The 20930-nt window shown below is 39.5% G+C and overlaps 1 protein-coding gene across 2 annotated transcripts; it reads left to right on the forward strand.

Moving 5' to 3' along the window:
• Positions 1-990: 990 nt before the first annotated feature.
• SLC30A5 (solute carrier family 30 member 5) lies at positions 991-20457 on the forward strand. Of its 2 annotated transcripts, XM_084225105.1 has the most exons (16): positions 991-1529; positions 1727-1849; positions 4302-4368; positions 5653-5738; positions 7137-7224; positions 7939-8026; positions 9551-9627; positions 10790-10960; positions 11596-11884; positions 12255-12463; positions 13540-13697; positions 14337-14466; positions 14856-15075; positions 16413-16639; positions 18520-18648; positions 19235-20457. In XM_084225105.1, exons 1-16 carry the CDS (start codon positions 1456-1458, stop codon positions 19403-19405), a joined length of 2307 nt encoding a protein of 768 aa, XP_084081231.1. In that variant the 5' UTR covers positions 991-1455; the 3' UTR covers positions 19406-20457. The 2 variants fall into 2 exon arrangements, with proteins under 2 accessions (XP_084081231.1, XP_084081232.1); XM_084225106.1 differs by lacking the exon at positions 19235-20457 and having other exon boundaries at positions 17122-18629.
• Positions 20458-20930: the final 473 nt, after the last annotated feature.

A 20930-nucleotide genomic window follows, 5' to 3' on the forward strand; every position in this document is an offset into this window, starting at 1 on the left:
CCTGGGATCCCCAGCTGCCAAAAGGATGCCACCTGGCATAGGTGCTTGAGACATATGTTGGGGAGGCACTCAGCGGGGACCAGCTAAGTGAACTGGCTAGCCAGTGACTGTAACACCACCTGTGTGAGCAGGAGAGCCACTGATGGGCAGCAGCCTGCCTCCATATGCCACATACACCCACCCTGAAAAAGCATTGAGGATGCATGTCTGCATCCTCTAGGCTTTGCAAGGCAGTCATTAAACTCATACTTTCGCTTTTTGTGTTTCCCCGTTTTGGTCCGAGAAAGCACTCCCCTGTGCCCTACTAGCCTTTTTCTCTCCCCTTCTCCCCATGTTTCTGACCCAGTCTCTGCCCTGTTCCACGGCAGCCCTTGTTCTCCCTGCGCGGCTCCCGGGCCGTGCTGCTTGCCGACACCTCCATCTCCCGGACACAGCGCACCCTGCACCTGACTGCACGTCTTTTCACCCCTCCTCTGCCTACAAATCTTACCGACACCTTGCGGGGCATCCATGGGCTTCAGGGTCTCGAAGTTGGTAAATGAGGGTTTTTTTGACAGGAGAAAAGACCTGTGGATTAAACTTTGAAGGGGTCCGCACAAGACAGCTGGAACAGAGAGACGGCATTTTAATAGGTTTATGCTTTCCATGCTGAGGTCTTCACCTGTACTGGGAATAATTTAAAAATCTGTAAATAAATGTTTTAAACCTTTGATTTTTGACCAGTGAAAAATTTAATTTGCCCTCTGTTCTCCTATCTCTCCATCTCTTCCTAGTTAAAACCTATCCCAGTCTGTTTCAAAGAAATCCAATATGCAGCTGACCATTGCTGAGCTAATTCAATACATCAGTACATTTTTGATTTCTTTTTCCTGCCTCAGTGCTGAACTATGTACCAAAATCATTTGTTGGGAAACAAAAGAGAGAGAGCTTGCTACATGGCTGGAAGAGAGCAGCTAGCTCACAATATGGACATTTCCGATCTTCCGCCTCAATTTTCCCATCTGTTTCAACTAGACATTTGAAGCGTTTGACAGGGAAACTGTCTCCAGACGCTTGATACTGGCGCAGAGCTCTGCGCCATAGTAACACAAAATAAACCGATTTGCATTAAAAAAAAAAAAAAAGGAAAAAAAAAAATCCTCTATCACCGCCCCGCGCCCCGCCCCGTGGGGAGGGAGCCGCTCCCCTCACAGCCCCGGCCCCGCCCCCGCCCCCGCGGCGCCTGCGCACTGCTCCCGCGCACGCGCGCCGGCGGGAGCTCTGGCTCTCACTTCCCGTTCCCCGTTCCCGGCTCCCGTCCCGCTCCCCAGTTCCCGTCCCGTTCCCCTCGTTCTCGCCTCGTCGCGCTGCCCGCGGGCGATGCGGTGCTCCCGCCGCAGGCCAGGCGGGCCGTGCCTGAGTTTCTCCTGAGCCCTCGCAGCCGTTCCCGCTGGAGCTGCCTCCCTCCGTCCTGCTATGGAGCAGCCGTACGGCGGGCAGGCCCTAGCCGCCGGCGGCGCGCTGGGGCCTGTGGATGTGCCCAGCGCCCGGTAACGGCGGCGGGGGGGAGCGGCCGCTCTGCTGGCTCCGGCAGGCGGCTCGTCGCCGTCCCTTCTTCAGGGGGCAGCGGGCATCGCCCCCCGCCCTCCCAGGGGCGGCGGGCCGGCGGCCTTCGCTGAGGCGTCGGGGCCGGGCCGGGCCCGGGCGGCGGCGTGGCAGGTGCGAACCGGCCTCTCTCCTTCTACAGGCTGACTCGGTACATCGTGCTGCTGTGCTTCGCCAAGGTTTTGAAAGCTGTGGGGCTGTTTGAAGCCTATGATCTTCTGAAAGTGGTCCACCTCGTGCAGTTTATCTTCGTAGTGCAGCTGGGGTGAGTGTGCAGGGGGTGAAGCCTTCTCCCCCACGAGTAATACTTTGGGTGTTCTTGACAGCGTCAAGGTTGTAATTCTGCATTATGTTGTTATCGTTTACTCCAGGACGAGAAGGCATACTTCAAAGGGCTCTGTTCATAGCAGTGTCTTTGTTTCACATTTCTGTTCACTGTAATTTCAGTGTCTTGCAGTGTCTCAAGTTGGAAATGACCTATAAGGTCCATTGAGTCCAACTCTCTGCTCCTCATGCAACTACCTGAAACTGAAACATATGATCAAGAGTGTTCTCCAGATACTCCTTGGGCTCTGACAGGTTCAGAGCTGTGACATTCCTGGGGAGCCAGTTACGTGGCCACCCTCTTAGTGAAGAGCCTTTCTATAATGCACAGTGTGAACTTACCCTGATGCAGCGTCATTCCCTCTCATGCCCAGTCACTGGAGATCAACATCTCCCCCTCCCCTGTCCCATGCCATGAGGTCACCCCTCAGCCTTTTCTAAGCTGAGCAAACCAAGCAACCACTGATGCTCCTCTTGCTCTTGAGACCTTACACCATCTTGGCTGCCTCTTCCAGGTGCACTCTTAACAGTTTGATGTCCTTCTGATACAGAGGCACCCAAAACTATACACAAGACCTGGCTGAGGCCCCATCAGTGCATTGCAGAGCAGGATAATCACCTTCCCTGAGCAGCTGGTGATGCTGTGCTTGAATGCAAGTGCACCCCAGGATGCAGCTGTCCCTTTTTGTTGACCCATATTCAACTTTCCATCAACCCAGACCTCCAGATTTCTTTCTGTGGGGCTGCGGTCCAGCCTTTTGTCCCCTTCTTTGTCCATACAAGCAGGGTTACCCCACCACAGACAGAGAATCAGCATTCATTCTTTTTATATCATTGGCAGTTGTCGAGTTTTGTAGTCTTTCCACATGTCTCTGTAAGGCCTCTCTGCCCTCAAGAAACTTCAGTGTTTTTCCAGCTTCAAAGTTGGGCCTGTTCTGACAGTGCTGTTGGTCATGGTGTACCTGTTGCTCCAGCTGGCAATCTACTGTCACACAAATATGCTCTCACCTTCCCCCAACCCAGGGGGCTGGGGAGGAGAATCAGGAGGAAAACAAACTATAAAACTTGCGAGTTGCGATAAGAAGAGTTTAATAATTGAAAATAAGAAGCTAGTAAATTATTAATAAGTTAATAAGCAAAATAAATTAATAAAAGGAAATTATACACAGTGCAACTGCTCAACACACAATGATGATACTCGGCCCATCCCCAAACCACAGTCAGACCCCATATGGGTAGTCCCCTCACTTTTTGTACTGAGTATTTATGGTATGGAACATCCCTTTGGCCTGTTCAGGCAAGGTCTCCTGGCCCTGCTGCCTCCCAGCTTGTTTGCACCTGCTTGCTGCAGAGCGTGGGAAACCAAAAAGTCCTTGTCTTCGAATAAGTGGCACTAAGGAACAGCCAAAACTGTGTTACCAACATTGTCCTCACACTGAATTCAAAACAGCACTTCGCTAGCAGTAGCACTGGAGTAGCAGCTATTGAGAAAAATTTATCTCATATTCAACTTTCCATCAACCCAGACCTCTGGATTTCTTTGTGGGGCTGCCGTCCAGCCTTTTGTTCCCTGCTTTGTGCATACAAGCAGGGTTACCCCACCACAGATGGAGCACTCGCTCTGAAACTCAGGCATGTCCAAATGTCCAAATTCTGTTAACAAGGGTGTGGAAGATCAGCTTTCTTCTTTATAGTTTGTATTCCTGAAGTTCTTGTGGGGTCCAGCTGCCGTTTTTCCCAGATTGAGGGGTGAAGTATGAAGATAGCAAATACACCGAAACAATCTGCAGGCAAAATCCTGCTTCATGTTTACCTGATGAGATATGGAAGAGCATTCATGTAATAAACTTGACAGAGTTGGAACATTTGGAATTTCATTTTTTCCTTATATTTCATATTCAAGTATATTTATGGACTTCCTTCTTGCATGCTTCGAAGCACCATAATTTTTTTTGCCCATCACTTTTGAAGAAATTGTGTGCTGTATCTTTTCTTCCTACAGGACTGTGCATTCAGCATTCTATGTATGAGTAAGCCTTTTTGTATACCTATGTTGCTAATAAAAATCAGAGTATTATTTCTCTTCAAAACTTCTGAGATCAGTTATTTTGATTTTTGTAAATCACGAGTAGACTTATCATTAGCCATTCTCTCAAGAACTGGCATTTGAAGTTGATCAGAACTGAAGTTCACTTGTCATCACTGTAGTACTGGTAACTGATGCTGGTAATGCAGCAGGGAATATAAAACCAGTGACTGTTTTCAGTGTGGCCTGTTAATGCATAAAATGTAGAGGAATGTTTTGTAAACTGAGACAGATACAAGAAACCTAGTTGTTTAGATCTGGTTTGACTGCTAATAAACTAATAGACAAAACTTTCTCCTTTTGACAGGTCTGCTTTTTTTATGGTTCTGTTTCAAAAACCATTTTCATCTGGAAAAGTGGTAACCAAGCGTCAGGTGAGTTGACATATGTAGGAGTGACTCGCATCTTTGTCAATATTCTTGGCAGTATGGCTCTTGCCAAAAATGAAAGGCGAACAAAGATTACTCCACTTTGAACATGTGGTTACAGGTTCTAGAGGTATACTACTAACTCAGTGTCTTGTGGCTGAAATATTCATTGTTCTTATTATTATTCATTTTGTCAGCTTCTTCTGAGAGTATAGTGAAAAGGCTGGTCCTTACCGCCAAGCCAGCATCTGCTGTAAGGAGTGGATTTTCAAAAAAAGCTCAGTCTACTTAGCTGACCTGGACAGTTAGACAGGCAAGTTCTGGACTGCCAGGATGTCAAAATGCTCCAGTCTTGTCACTCAGAAGAGTCCCGTCTGCATGTGATGTGGGCCTAATAACTGCTCATCCGACTTTTGTGAGTTTGCAGTATCCCACAGAGTTTAGAGTAGAGCCAGGTTGGAACGTGCTGATTTGTAAGAAATAAATGTTCTTCACCTGCTTCATATTCATCTTGAATTTATTTAATTGTGTGCACAAAAACTTCATCCAGTGTGTGCAGTAAGTAGACAGAATCTGAAGGATAGTCTCAAAGTGTTCTTGTGTCAACTTCTTTCATGTCTAGATGCATATGGCAGAATTTGAAAAATGTAAACAGGAATAAATGGCATCTTTGATTTGAGTTCAGAAAAATCTGTCCATATATGGTTTTACTTTTGCTAAAAAATTTCAAAATCTGGATTTTGAAGATGTTATGTTTGTTGTAGGTGCTTCACCTTGTTTAGCATATTTCCAGAATTATTTTCTTCTAAAACTTGCGTCTGAAGTTCGTAGAGTATTGAATATCTGAATTACAGCCTACCTCCTGAAGAAAGAATATAACACACACATAAATATTTGTAGGCACAAGGTCTTAGTCTCAATTTATACATTTTATCTAGTTCTTATTCTGTTTATCTTTTTCTGATATATTCAATAGATTGCAAAATAGGTAAATGGACTTGATTTTTTTTAAACTGTTTTTCAGTCTTTTTGTTGAAGAGAACTCAGACAATGTTAGAGAATTTAGGACTGTGCTATAAAAAAGTTCTGGTTCACAGTACATCCAAATAAATCTTAGTTGCCTGGCAAAGTATCCAAGAAAATAATCATACTTTAAATTATAATTATAGAACTTGCAAAGCACATGTTTTCCCCTTAATTTATACAGTAATTGTGCTAAAAACAATGCTAGTAACAGAGTGTTTATTGAAACTATGGAGAAAATTATAATGAAATACCTTTCTTTTGTAGTGGATCAAAATTTTTAAGCATGCTGTTGTTGGATGTATCATTTCACTCCTATGGTTTTTTGGCCTTACTCTATGTGGACCACTGAGGTAAATACATATCTACTGTAAATACTGGTTTTCTTTTGTGATCCTTCCCTGTCTTGCTCCTTTGGTGTTTTTTTCTGTCTGTCAGACAATGCTGCTAGCCATTTGATGTATATGCGAAAACTTACTGAATCCTTAAGAATTTTCATGTGAAATCTTTAGTGCTTGGAAAAAAGTACATATAATTTCTGTAGAGCTGGTAAATTTCTTCTACCAGAAGAACTACTTCTTTTATGAGATGCCAGTGAAATTCTTGGTAGTGCTTAAACACTTGATGTGAGTGATACATCAAGGTGACTTAGTGCAGTTTTTGTCACTTCCCTGCTCTCATTAATGTAATGCCAATCTGTTTGGAGTCCATGGCTTGATGGCTAATGGTAGCAGCTGGTGTTCTTTGACAGGTGACTAGAATCAATTTCTGCACTTGTTGCAGAGTACTTCTTGATCTGGTTGGCTGTGTGCTCTGTGTTGAAAATGGGTAACATTAGTGCATATATAGGTAAAACCATTTGTGCTGTGCGTTAGTACCACTGATTAACTATGAAAGAGTAGCTAGACTTTCAAAAATGAAGGTTAATATATTGGAAAGAGTGCTTCACTCTAGAGAGAAAAGTAAAGCCTTAAATGATGTATTTTATTAAGGTGGATTTTTATCATCTACATAGGAGAAGGCATAGTGAAGAGTAATAATAGTGTGATTAATTATATTAATATAGTTAATACTCTGATGTCTTTTTGGATGCTGGCAGTCTTCCCAAAACAAACCAGTTACATGGGTCCAGTTATGTTGTATTACTGTAGAGAGGATTGCAAAAGCATTTGGTAAACTTGAGGGCAATAATTACGTTCATGTTCTGCTCAGGAACGCTGTCAGTACAGCTTGGTAGTTAGTCTTTGCTGTCTGGAGGTGGTAGTGGTAGCATGGAAGCTAGAATTTTTTATTTTCAGCAATTAAGAGATTTTGAGGTGGCATGAGCTACTAGGTCATCAGCACCTCAATCAACAGGACCCAGTAGTATAGAACAGGACATCTTTTTTTCTCTAGGAGCAGAAACTGGTTTAGAGGAGGTATTATAGTGGGAATAACTATATCTTGAGCAAGTTGGTATGTTGTTGTATTGCTAGAAGAAAATACAATTTAAAGTTATCCATAAATGAATAATTTTATTCTATTACTTGAATTAGCAAGTTCCTGTTTTGTAACATGTATAGTTGTCTGCAGCTAGATCTATTGCTGGTGAAGGCAAATTGATTTGTGGTTTTTCTTTTGAATTTTTAAACTTGCTGTTGTAATCATAAGATAAATATTTGTTGTGTCGCTAATTTTAGCTGAAATAGTTTATATCAAGGTTTTGAGGTAAACTCATTGTAAATAGAGTCGTTTTGGTTTTTTTTTAATAGGACATTATTACTGTTTGAACACAGTGATGTGGTTGTGCTGTCACTCCTTAGTGTCTTATTCACAAGCTCAGGTGGAGGACCAGCAAAGGTATTTACAAATCTCTTTTACCAAATGTAAAACATACTGAATCCTATAAATTCAGGTACTTCTTTACCTGGAGCAAACTGTGTTTTGGATCCATATTCATAGAAAATGTGCTTTTTTAGTTGAATTAGTGGTAAAATAGTAAGACATACTACTTGCAGTGATTTAAGTCTGGGTGGTGAAAGCTCTGGGAGCTGGGATTTTATAGCTACCGCTGTCCTTTCCCAACAAAAGAACTTCAGAGCTGTTCTTTCTCGTAGTCTTTGCACAGTTCTTTAGCCTTCAGGTCCCGTAAGACAAAATCCAACAGTTTGTATAGATCTTGTTTGTAGCTCATTGATGCCATGAAATATCAAGTCATCAGGCTGAAGTAGCAGTGCATTCTGACAGGCAGAAAGACGCCATGAAGGAAGTAATCACACTTAAAGTTCATAAGATACCAGCATCTAGCTTGCAGTGGTGATATGTCCTGAGTTATCTAGTAAGTCTGAAAAACAGAAAAAATGTGAAATTATATTGTCAAGGTCACTTTCTTAAAAATAATAGGGGTTTTCTTCAATGGTTTTCTTACTGAAGTATGCTTATATTGATTAGGAAGCAGGGAAGGAGAAGACCTATTTCCTAGCTTTTTTTACAGTAATCTGTTGTACCAGTTTAGAAATACTTGGAGTTTTTTGTTGTTTGGTTGTTTATTGTTTGTTTGGGTTTATTTTACAGACAAGAGGTGCTGCATTTTTCATCATAGCTATCATCTGCTTACTGCTTTTTGATAATGACGACCTCATGGCTAAAATAGCAGAACATCGTATCCTTTCTTGTTATGTGAAAGAGCAAGTGACTCTTAGTACTGGAGCAGAAAAAAAGTGAAATTGAATGTACTGAATTAAATTATAATTAGAAGTAAACTTTCCAAAGGAAGAATAAAAACATGGAATTATGCAAATGGTGTATTCTGGAACCTTATTGATGAATTTACTTAGTTTTCTCTGAGTAGAATCAAAATAGAGTCATGGAATGGCCTGGGTTGGAAGGTACCTTAAGATGATCAAGTCCAGCTGTTCACCCAGCACTGCCAAGCCTGTCACTAAATCATGTCTCTAAGTGCTACATCCATATGTCTTTTAAAAGTCACCAGGGATGTTCATTCAGCCACTTCCTTGGGAAGCCTGTTTTAATGCTTGATAATTCTGTCTGAAGAAATTCTTTCTAATACTCAATCTACTCAGTATTAATACTAATACCTGATGTGACTTAAAGCTATTTCTTCTTGTCCCGTCAGAAAAAACTGACCCCCACCTGGGTTCAGCATGCTGTCAGATAACTGTGGATTGTGGTAAGGTCTGTCCTGAGCCTCCTTTTCCGCAGACTAAACACTCCCACCTCCATCAGCTGCTCCTTCTAAGTGCTCTCCAGCTCTGCTGACCTTTTCTGAACACACCTGAGTGCCACAGTGTCTTCTTGTACTTAGGGGCCCAAAACTAAACACAGGATTTGAGGTGTGGCCTCACCAGTGTCCAGTGCAGAGAGACAATGACTGCCCTGCTCCTGCTGGTCACACTGGGCCTGCAGTGGCTCATGTTCAGCCACTCCCAGGTCCTTTTCCAGTGGGCAGCTTTCCAGCCACTCTGCCCCAGCCTGTGGAGCTGCCTGGGGTTGTTGTGACCCAAGGGCAGGACCCAGCACTGGGCCTTGTTGAACCTCACCCCAGTGGCCTCAGCCATGATCCAGCCTGCCCAGATCCCTCTGCAGAGCCTTCCTGCCCCCCAGCAGATCAGCACTCCCACCCAGCCTGGTGTCACCTGCAGACTGACCGAGGGTGCACCCGTGAGATCATTGGTGAAGATATTAAACAGGACTGGCCCAGTACTGAGCCCTGGGGACAGCACTGGTGACTGAACACCAGCTGGATGTAACTCCACTCACCACCGCTCTTTGGGCCCGGCCATCCAGGCGGTTTTTCATTCAGTGAACAGTGTAACTGCCCAAGCCAGGAGCAGCTGGTTTTCTCTGGGAAGATCATGTGGGGAAATGGTGTCCAGGGCATCCATGCGGCCCTGAAGTGCATGCATCCCCAGCTTTTCCTTCATTCACTAGGCAGGTCACTTCATCATAGCAGATCAGGCTGGTCAGTCAGGACCTGCCTTTCACAAACCCCTGCTGATGGCTGGGCCTGATCTCTGGTTGTCATCACATGCCAACACACCATAAAGCTCAGTTTGCTTACCTCTGCTTTCTGTGTTCTGCTACCTTTGCCTGTTCTTGTTCTTGGTTAAAAAAAAAAAAAAAAAAAGAAAATCTAATGAAACTCTTCCTTAATTTTTTTATTTAGCTGAGGGGCATCATGACAGTGCTCTTACTCATGTTCTGTATACAATCATTGCTTTCCTAGGTGTTGCAGATCACAAGGTAAATAACCTTGTATTTAGAATCTTTAAGTATTTTAGATGTATTTTAGAATCTTTAAGTTTTGAAGAAAAGAATTTCACCAGCTCAGAGCTAATCCAAGCCTGAATCAAAACCAAAAGGTTGAACATCCCTACCCCATGTTGGAACTGAACTATCACTGTAATTTTTGCACACTGATTGTAGTATGAGGAGGTTCAATACAGCCAGACAAACCATAGAATATTCAAGCTTTATAGCTGATAAGGAATTTGCTGTAATGCATAGCCTAACAAGTCTCATTCAAATTATCATGAAATATTCTGTCATCAGTGTTCTTTGTGTTTATAATGCTTTGCCTACAAACCACTTCTTACTAACTTTTGAGACCTGTGTTTTGTTTTTGCATCTTTAGCTTTCCCCAGTCTTTCCTTTACATTATACTTGTATTTGAAGACACAGATTCTGATACTTCTCAGTAAGATAGGCCCATTGTAATTGGTAGTAGGAATAGCTGAATATCATAATCTGACTGTATGGGGTTGAACTGGCTGATTGAGGTGGGTTAGCTTAGTCTTGCTAAAGTGGCTTTATTGAGGACTAAAATGGAAAAATATGGAGTAGCTGAAAATATAGTAATATAAAAATAAATCAAATATTATAAAGACTCGTTAATGGTGCAAAAAAGCAAGTGTGATCTAAGGGAGATGAGATGCTGTGTATCTTGTAATTCATTTAAAGAAAAATTTTGAAAGTATATTGTGAAGGTGTGTTGAAAGGTAAGTGGATGAAAAGGGTATGAAGGGTCTAGAGGACAAGAGGATTTGAATCTTTGGGGGTTTATGTATGCGTTCAACACACTTCTAATAATGGTAGATGGGAAAACTTTGGATGATTTTTCTTCTTCCTCAGATGCTGTTTGCTACCATTTTGCTGCTGGTGTATGTCAACACTATTGAGAGTTTTAAAATTCAACTCAGGCTGTTGTGAATAGTGCTAAGGCACAACTATGTATGCTATGTTACTGTTTGTAGCAAGAGTAAAAATTACAGGAAATATCCTAGTTTTGGCTTTTGTTTCCAGGTTAAGGAAAACACATTAGTATTTCCTCCTTGTAAGTGTCACTGTTTTTGGAGTGAGGTTTTTAATACTTCAGGATGCTAATGTACTCCTGTTGTGTTTCCAGGGTGGAGTACTGCTTCTGGTACTGGCATTGTGCTGCAAGGTTGGTTTTCACATGGCATCCCGAAAACTATCTGTAGATGTAGGTGGAGCCAAGCGTCTTCAGGCTTTGTCCCATCTTGTTTCTGTCCTTTTGTTGTGCCCATGGGTTATTGTTCTCTCCCTGACAACAGAGGTAAGATAATAAGTAGAAAAGTAAATAATTTTTTGTAATGACTGTGAATTGCAATTTAAATCTTTCCTTTAAAATATCCTTAAAATTACCAGTGTTGCTATCTTTATTTTTGTAGTAAGCTTTGTTTGAAAAATTTCCATTATGCTTTTTTTCTATATTTGTTTTTTATCTGTGTGATACTTAAATTTCCTTGTTTGTATGATATATGTGTTTCATCCTTCTAGCTCAGATACTGTATCTTAGGTTCATGTACTAACATTGCACAAGTGTTAATGACTTTATAAATACAGTGCTCTTTTATCCCTAAGAAGTAAATAATTTATTGTCATTTTAAAAAATGCTCTTTTTGCTTGCATGCATAGGGAGAGTAGGCCATTGCAACCATGGCATTGTATATGGAATTCCTTTTACAAACAGGAAGGTATTTAAAATAAAGTGTTTCAGTGCATTTTAGATATATGTCTCTTTTTATATCGGGAATTATATGTTTATATGATAAATTGAAAACATAAAAGTATTTATGTGTTATGGATTAGTGAAAACACTTGTAATTCAAGTGAACTACATTTAATGCTCTAAATAAAATAACTGTTCTGGTGAGCAGTCCTGTTTGAAATTTTTTGTTGTTGTTGCAGAGTAAAGTAGAGTCCTGGTCTTCTCTCATCATGCCTTTCATAACAGTCATCTTCTTTGTTGTGATCCTGGATTTCTACGTGGAGTCCATATGCTCTGTGAAGATGGAACCTGCCACATGTGCTCGATATGGATCCTTTCTTATTTTCGTTAGTGCACTACTTTTTGGAAACTTTTGGACGCATCCAATAACAGACCAGCTTCGAGCTATGAACAAGCCACCACACCATGAAAGCACAGAGCACGTTCTTTCTGGAGGGGTGGTAGTGAGTGCTGTCTTCTTTGTTTTATGTACGTATTCTTGTCTAAACTATAGTAAATCTGTGATCTATGTGACTGGGAAGCCAATCAGAAAATTGAGGTGTGCGGAATTCTTTTGGACGAGTTTTTATGGATTCTCTGGCATAAGGCAGAGCAGCCTGTAGCTTTTCGCTCTTCTATTGTCTGTCTACAGAAAAAAAAACAGAGGAATGTGATCTGTTGTGGAAGTGATGATCTAATTTTATGTAGCAATGAAATCCAATAATAAACCTCAAGATGAAGTTGACAATCAATTTGCTGCCAGAAAATTTCATGTAAACTTTGATTGCTGATTAAACACATTATAAAATAGCTGTGAAGCTTGGAAACAGCAACAAAAACTTCAATACTTTCCTTGCAGCTGCCAATATCCTGTCCTCCCCCTCCAGGAAAGGGCAGAAGGGTACCCTTATCGGCTATTCCCCTGAAGGCACTCCTCTCTATAACTTTATGGGTGATGCATTACAGCAAAGCTCCCAGTCATTGCCCCGGTTTATTAAGGAGTCACTGAAACAAATCCTTGAGGAGTATGATTCTCGGCAGATCTTCTATTTTTTGTGCCTAAATCTGGTAAGTGCATACTTCTTCAAACTTCAAACCCAATCACAATAGTGTATATATAATAAAGAAAGATTAATTATTCTTTAGAAGATTCCCATAATTGATTTGTTTGAAAGTGACCTTTGACAGGGCAATTTAAGTAGTGGTCTCTGATTTGTTGTCAAACAGTGCAGCACTGGTTCTATGTGTAAGGGTTACACCAGCAGCGGAATACTTGAATGATAGTATGTTGAAGGTTGAGATACCTCAATGTTGCCAGCAGATAAGGTGAAACTGATAAGGCCTCAGTGAAAGTGATAAGGATGAGGACAACAAAATAGAAGTTGTGGGATTGATTAGTGTCACATTGGAGCTGGCTAGTTTTGTTTTTAGCTTCTCTCTTGAATAGGAAAGATGATGCTGTGAGGAAAACTGGTAGAACCTAATCTGCAAAGATCTTCGGGAAAATAAGAGGAGAAACTTGAAGTATCTGTGTTAGCTGTAAGGAATTCCATTATGGAATGTGAAAGATTGGAAAAGTGTTTTTAAGCAGATTATATTAATAGTTTATTAATTTTATTAATCTGCTATTAATATTAATATATTAATAGCAGATTAATAATAGTAAAATGTACTGGGTAGGTGTATGTATTAAAAATGTTTCCTTGTGTACCTTTTTCAGAGCCAATTCCTAAGATTTAAACAGTCAACTTACTAGTGAAGAAAAGGTTGGCTTTAACAGATTTATAGGCAGCATTATTTTTATACTAATAATGTATCAGATCAGAGCTCTTGCATTTTTAATGATAAAATGCTTAGAATTTGTGTGCAGAATGTCAGTTTAAAATTTGAAACAAAAAATTTACACCTGTAAAGAGTTGGTTTTTATGTGTGAATCTGTAAGGAGAGTGGGTTCAAAAGTCTCTTAATAGACTTAGAGTGCATCATGTATTTCATTGGAGGAGAGGAAAAATGGTCTAGAAATACTTAGAACAATACCTTTAAAAAACATTGAGTGTTCTCTGAAAATAATATTCTTCTATCTACCAAAAGATTAATACACAAGTTAATATTTAAGGAAAAACTTTAACTCTATTTTGTTTTAGGCTTTCACTTTTGTGGAGCTTTTTTATGGAGTATGGACCAATAGCCTTGGTCTTATTTCTGATGGATTTCACATGCTTTTTGATTGTTCTGCATTAGTGATGGGGCTTTTTGCAGCTCTGATGACAAGGTGGAAAGCAACTCGCATATTTTCGTATGGGTATGTATCTTGGGTTCTTTAAGGACTATTTGAAACTTAACTCTCCTTGCTCATTTTCAAAATGTCCTGGTATGTATGGGATATTTTAGTAATGCATGCTTCTGTGCATTTTTTGCTGTGTCTTTTCTCTTCCATTTGTGCTCATGCTGTTCTCTTCTTACCTGTGCAAAAAATGCGTCTGAAATGTAACTTTCATTTATCTCTACAAGTAAAACTTTTATCATTGTGAATATTCTTTAGAAATTGCCTCATGCTAGGCATTTATGTCAAACAGAAATCTATGTTAAAAATCAGTGTTCATGTGAACAGCTGATAAAATTTAACTTGATATGTTTGCATAGCAGTTTAGCAGTCTGAAGTCCTGAATGGGCAGTATATATAAGAGACTACTTCTACATTGTTTTATTATAATGGAGTTTGGACAGCTGGAAACTGGCCACCTCTAGATCAGAACAAAATAACTCAGAAATTGAGGCATGATTATTTGACATTGAGGAAAAAATCCACAGCAATCTTAATGCTGTATTGAAAGAATTTTAACTTTATTTATTATAGCTTTATAACTTTATTTATTGTAACTTTGACATTGGTTCAGAGTACCTGTTCTTCACTCTCAAATGTATATGTGTTTACTTTCAGGTACGGACGTGTAGAAATTCTCTCTGGATTTATTAATGGCCTTTTTCTGATGGTGATTGCTTTCTTTGTCTTCATGGAATCAGTGGCAAGACTGGTAGATCCTCCAGATATAGATACAAATATGCTAACTGTAAGTTTTGTCCTTCTGTTTCAGTGTAGTTTTGCAGTTAATGATTAATTTATGTTTATCACCAGGGTGATAGTCCTTCCAGTACTTGAAGGGAGCCTTCAGGAGAGCTGGAGAGGAATTTTTTGCCAGGGCATTTAGTGGAAAGGGGAAATGGCTTCAAACTGAAGCAGGGCAGGTATAGATTAGATATTAGGAATTAATTTGATATTAGGAGGGAATTCTTTACCTTGAAGGTGGCAAGGCACTGGAACAGGTTGCCCAGAGAAGTTGTGAGCTTCCACAGTTTTCCTTAATTAAGTTCCTGGTGGCTTTGGTTACCATGTTCTAGAAAATAAGTTCAAATACCTGTGAGGATGCAGTGAAGTTAACGACTTTTCTCCCTCTCACAGCCAGTCTCTGTTGGAGGGCTGATTGTAAACCTTGTTGGTATCTGCGCCTTCAGCCACGCGCACTCCCACGGGGCTTCTCGGGGAGGCTGTCCCACACATGATCACAGCCATTCTCACCATAGCCACAGCCACGGGCACGGCCATTCCCACAGTGACCATGGCCACGGCCATGGACATTCCCATGGATCTTCTGGAGGAGGCATGAACACCAACATGAGAGGCAAGTACAGATTGTTGAATCATAATGATGTATGTAATTTCTAGGAGACTGAATATTTTCAGGATCCGACCTGTGCAGTATTATCCCTCAATCTAAAAATGCTCAAGGAGGGATCTGACAGGCATTAAATGCACTGTACAGGAATTGCTCAAACCATTTATGAATTTAACCCAAACAAACGTGAGATATTTCTGTGCATATGTATGTAATACATAAGGAACAAAAAAAAACACTATAGTACTAACATTAAAAAAGGTCACTGTAAACCATACTTAAAAAGTTTTAAGTCATGTTTCTAAGTTCAAACTGGAAATGAAGGTACAATGTCTCTGTCTATAAAGATATTACCATGCTTCTAGGAATCATGTGACAGCTGGTTGTAAAAATACTGGAAAGGGGATAAGAAGCAGGAGAACAAATACAGACCAGCATAACATATGCTTTTATTTGTGATTCAGAAGATAAAGTGGTAAAGAAAAACTTTAAAATATGAAATCATGAAGCTAACTGAGATGGACACTGTATATGAAAGCTCAGCATAGAATTTTTTCCCTAGTAGTTAGAAAATAGTTATTTACCAACTGCTTGGCTTATAAAAAAATACATTTTAAAATGGTGGGGTTTTTTTGTGTAAGCTTGTCAGAATATGGTGAACACTCTCATGTTTCATGTGTTATGTCTTAACTTAGTTGGTTATCATGGTTATTCATATTCATCATGTCTGTAATTTTTTAGAGTCTGCATATAGTTATGTTTCAATATTCTTTAAAATCCTGACACCTAACTAGTACTAATCATACTAATGGTTGAAGAGTATTTTTCTATGCCCATTGAGTGTACATTGAGAATGGACTCACAATTAAAGCAGTAGAAAGTATAAGATTCATAGTAGTAGCACAAAGACAATTCTCTTGTAAAATCAGAGTAGAATTGGTGTACAAAAAACAACGAGTACATTAATGTATGTCCATATTAGCAAGCAATATACACTGATCTTCTAACTCTCTGTTAGGGATCAATGAGTCCTTACATACAGAGGTAAATGATTATGCTATATTGTACAAATCCCACTAACAATTGAAAGACTATTCACATATACTTCAGTCTGTGGATGCCTACCTACATTGTTGGCCCATTGATTAAAAATTGTTTTTTACAATAATTTGCAATTAAACATTAGAAGAGCTAAATATTTTGGGTATTTTGTCCCAGGTTAGGCAAAGCGTTGTCTCTGTTTAGCTTGAGGATGCTTAGTAAGCCTTACTAAGTTTCTGCTATTGAATATATACATATATTTTAGACAGAACTGTTAATCATTCTGTTTGTTTTGGTTTTAGGTGTGTTTCTGCATGTGTTAGCAGACACTCTTGGCAGTGTTGGTGTCATCGTATCCACAATATTTATTCAGCAATTTGGATGGCTCATAGCTGATCCGCTCTGCTCTCTCTTTATTGCTACATTGATTTTTCTTAGTGTTATCCCACTATTGAAAGATGCCTGTCAAGTGCTTTTGTTGAGGATACCTCCAGAACAGGAGAAAGATCTGCATGCTGCTTTAGAAAAGGTACAATTATAAATGGTTTTGTATACAAACATACAAAACTGTAACTGTTTTTAATGATTATTAAACTCAAGCAGACAGTCAGACAGCTTCTGTTGTCTCAGACAACTTCATGTCTCAAGTTGTTTAAAATCTCTTTTGCAGAGAAGTGACAGGATGACTAGTTCTAACTATAAAAGTAGGTTTGCAGCTAAAAAGACTTCCACTGGCCACTGGTTTTTGGTTTTTATGGATAGCCCATAATTTCATACAAGCATAGTAACAGTTTGGTAAATGTACCAGACTGAAGTACTGAGAAAGTAATATACAGTTCCCCAAATCTGCGTCCTTTTTAAACTTGTTACAAACATTCAGGGTACAGGATAATATCACGAGCTTGTAATCTCAAGTTTTCTGATTTATCCATATGATGAAGGGTATACTGGTTCACAATAAGTGGGATGACAAAACTTAAGCTGTTTTTTCTAATTATTTTCTCATTCTAGACTGTTCTCTTCCTGTCTGGTGCAGTATAGCATCTGCCTTGAGGCTGTACCTAGTCTTTGCTGTTGCCTCATTTTAAGTTCCTGCTCAGAATCGTAATGTGGACCTCAGTGTGGAGAATTCCTCTCTGTAAAAGAATGAGTTAAAAGTTCTTTGAGGATGCCATCAACTAGAAGCTTCAAGGAAGACTATCCTTATGGTGTCCTGTCAGTTACTAGATGGGAAAATATGTTCTTGTCTGCATAAGAAAAAGAAAAAAGAAAAGAACAAATGGGAATTGTCTGGGAGAGATTCATGTAGTGAAAGGAAAGTGACATGCAAAGTGTGGTTTCATTTTTTGATGAGGGAAGACAGTAATTCTGAGAGACTGGGGAAAAATAAAGTACTTTTTGAGAACAAAAGGTAAAAAAGTAAAACAGTGTATTTGCTGTTTAAAAAAAATAAAAGTTTTACAAAAAGTAAAACTCTGTGTTGGCTGTAGGTTGACCCTGTCCAGCAACCAGGCATCCATACAGCCACTTGCTCTCTCCCCTCCTTTACCAGTGGGATGGGAGCGTAAGCAAAAAAACCCTGGGAGCAATATAATAGGTGAAGGAAGAACAGTGGAAAAAAGAAAGAAAAAGCAATCCCCAGCAATAGCCACCTTAGAAGCCAAAATCCCACCTTCATCCTGTACCCCAGTTTTTACTTCTGAGCAAGGTGTTACATGGTGTGCAGTAACACACCATGGACAGCTTGGGTTAGCTGCCCTGGCTGTGTCACCTCCCTACTTCTTGCACATCCCCAGCCTACCCACCAGGGCAAGGGCAAAGTGGGAAAAATACAAAGCTTTGAAACTGCCTGATAGAAAAGAAATAGCCTGAACAGTTCAGCAATAGCCAAATCATTGGTGTGTTACCAAAACGGTTTTAAGCAGAAATCTAAAATACAGTGACTTATCAGCTGCTCTGAAAAACCATCCCAGCCAACCCAGAACAAAGATCAATTTGAAAAAATTAATTTATTCTGGAAAAGAAGTTATGCCTCTGAATAAAGTTCAGCTGTGATAACTAAATATAGCTGCTAAACAGTGAGGTAACCAGTGCCCTAGTAGATGCTGGACTAGTATTCTGATTGGTCTATGCATTTGTGTTCCTGTGATCTGTTCATAAGTCAAGGGATTTTTTCCTCATCCTGTTTAGCATTGCTTTTCTGGGGTTTTCATTTGGTTTGACTTTTCCCTTCTAGAATTTTACAGTAGTAGCAAGGTGACCTTTCAATACAAGATGTTTCTGAATATAGTTTAGTTGGAAAGCTGTTGTGCTACAGTTTTGTTTTCTTGTGAAATATTATCCTCCAACAGTCATGTATATGTACAAGTTTAAAATTACTTAATTTTTCCTAATGAAATTTGTTCACAGATACAAAAAATAGAGGGAGTTATATCCTACAGAGATCCTCATTTTTGGTGTCACTCTGCAACTGTTGTGGCAGGCACAATACATGTACAAGTGGTATCAGATGTGATGGAACAGAGAATTGTACAGCAGGTACAGTGGAAGGTTTTTAGACTATTAATTCCTTAATTTCCTACTTGGCATGTCCCTTTTGATCACAGACTGAAGTTTCAAGCTGACATGTATGATTTTTTTTTGTAGCTCTCTGTTATTGTCTCAGAGCTGGTCTCTAATGCTGTATTGCCCGTTCCCTGCTAGCTTGAAATTAGTCATGTAAAGAGTTATTTGCTAGAATATCTGCCAAAACACTGACCAACAGTGGCACTACATCTGCTCTGAGAAAAAAAGGGGAAGTGTTAAAACAGGCCTGCAAAATGGAATAAACAGTAGGGATATCTGGATGCTAATCACATGTCTAAAACCTGATTACCGCTACCTATCTGCCATGGGTTTTTCTTTTCCTTTTCCTTTCTCTTCCTATGCAAGACACTGAGAGTCACCCAGTGTGCAGAAATTGCAAAGCCATACCCTCTAAAGCTAGTCTTTGCTTTCCAGAGAATTGAATTCTTCACAATGATACATGGGGGGTTTTTACTGCATTGCAGAGCCAGCATATTGCAAGTTACTGTGAGATACATGTGAAGTGCGATACTAATGTTAATCCTACCATTCTCTTCAGGTCACAGCAATTCTGAAAGATGCTGGTGTAAACAACTTAACGGTCCAAGTGGAGAAAGAAGCTTATTTTCAACACATGTCTGGACTCAGTACAGGATTTCAGGATGTCCTTGCAATGACTCAGCAGCTAGAATCCATGAAATACTATAAAGATGGTACTTACATCATGTGATACAAATTAGTATTTGCCAAAGGAGATGTAAATGGTCAAGCTAATGGATTCCATATTTGTATTTTTGCTGGGAGATCTTGCACATACATGTACAGAAACAAATGTACTATATATTTGAATTTTTGTAAGTGTACTATCTTTGTTAATTGGATTGAGATGCTTTTTTAAATGAAATAAGAAGGACTTGAGTACTTGCTGTAAATGTGAAAATAGTCGAAATCCTATATACTATACTTGGTGTTTATTAAACAGAAGTCTTGAAACCTGCAGATGAGCACAGATATATTCCATACTTTTTCTAAAGTGTGGAACATGGGTATTTTAATTTCTTGTTAGTAGTGGGAAATAAAAGTAGCTTATATTGCAATGCAAGCAATCAACAGGGCACTACTTTTCTTTCTTTCAAGGATAGCATGAAGACTCTTGGAATGAAAAAAACACTTTATTATGGGGATTAAAAAACATTAAGTCCTGTGTTTTGCATACTTTGTTAGATAATAGAAATATACAGTTTTTATATTATGCCTCGGCATACAAATCTGATTTCTATACTTAATGCACCAGAGCAAATATATGTTACCACTTTACATTTGTATAGAAGTATTTTTTTTAAAGAAATCCACAGATTTAACAGTGAGAAATATGGAAGGGAAGAAAAATGAAAGCACTTTTACCTGGGAAGACTCAGAATTTTAACTCAGACCACTTAAAATAAAACTTTTTGTATTTTTTATATGAATAACTGCAAATGCAATGTTTGAAGTCTAGAAGTAATAAATCAGTGAGCATCCTAGAACTGTGCTAAACTTCATCTCTTCAAGATATGTTCTCCTGTACTTAGTTTTTTTTGTAATACCACAACAGCTGTAGGTGTACTGTAGCCGACTGTACCGCCATGTATTACCTAGGGAAGAAGTTCAGTTTTAGAATGCTAAAATATGAAAGCAGTCTTGGACTTGACAAGTTGCTGAAATGAACAGTAAATTGAGACTTCTTGACTGGGAAGTGAAAGAGTGCCTTTTAGAAAGAATTATGGATGTTGAGGACTTGATACTGCAAAGAAAACAAATCTGTGTGTATAGTGAAAACCTCCCAATGGGATAATAAAATACATCTTCAGAGGTGCTTACATCTATTCACAGGCTTCTTGGGCCCCCTTTTCTTGTCTGTAGCACGTTAATATTTTCCTTGAAATTTAAGAAATTAACTCAGTGGTTAACAAGAACAAATATATCTTTCAGCATCCCATGTATCATGGCAGTATTGTTTTGTTGTACTGCTTTCTTGTTTCTGCTATTCAGTGGTTCTTGAATACCATAATAGTAAGAATAGACTTGATGTTAGTGAAATTGAAGGACAGAACAGAGTGATGAAGGAATGATAAAACGGGGAGATTTACTAGGAATGCAGTTAGGGAAGTCTTTGAGCCATTCTGCTTCTCTTGTTATCAGATTGTTATACAACTTCTGTGGTTTGTTTTGTTACTCTTGAGGGAGTTCCTCCTGACCTAAGTTAAAACACTGTC

This window comes from Fringilla coelebs (assembly GCF_963513975.1).
Source record: "Fringilla coelebs genome assembly, chromosome: Z".
Taxonomy (NCBI): Eukaryota; Metazoa; Chordata; class Aves; order Passeriformes; family Fringillidae; genus Fringilla; species Fringilla coelebs.

Coding starts and splice junctions, on each gene's coding strand:
- SLC30A5 (XM_084225105.1), top strand. CDS start 1,456: ATGGAGCAGCCGTACGGCGGGCAGGCCCTAGCCGCCGGCGGCGCGCTG. Junction 8,027..9,550: donor GGCTAAAATAGCAGAACATC/GTATCCTTTCTT, acceptor TTTTTTATTTAG/CTGAGGGGCATCATGACAGT. Junction 12,464..13,539: donor ATTTTTTGTGCCTAAATCTG/GTAAGTGCATAC, acceptor ATTTTGTTTTAG/GCTTTCACTTTTGTGGAGCT.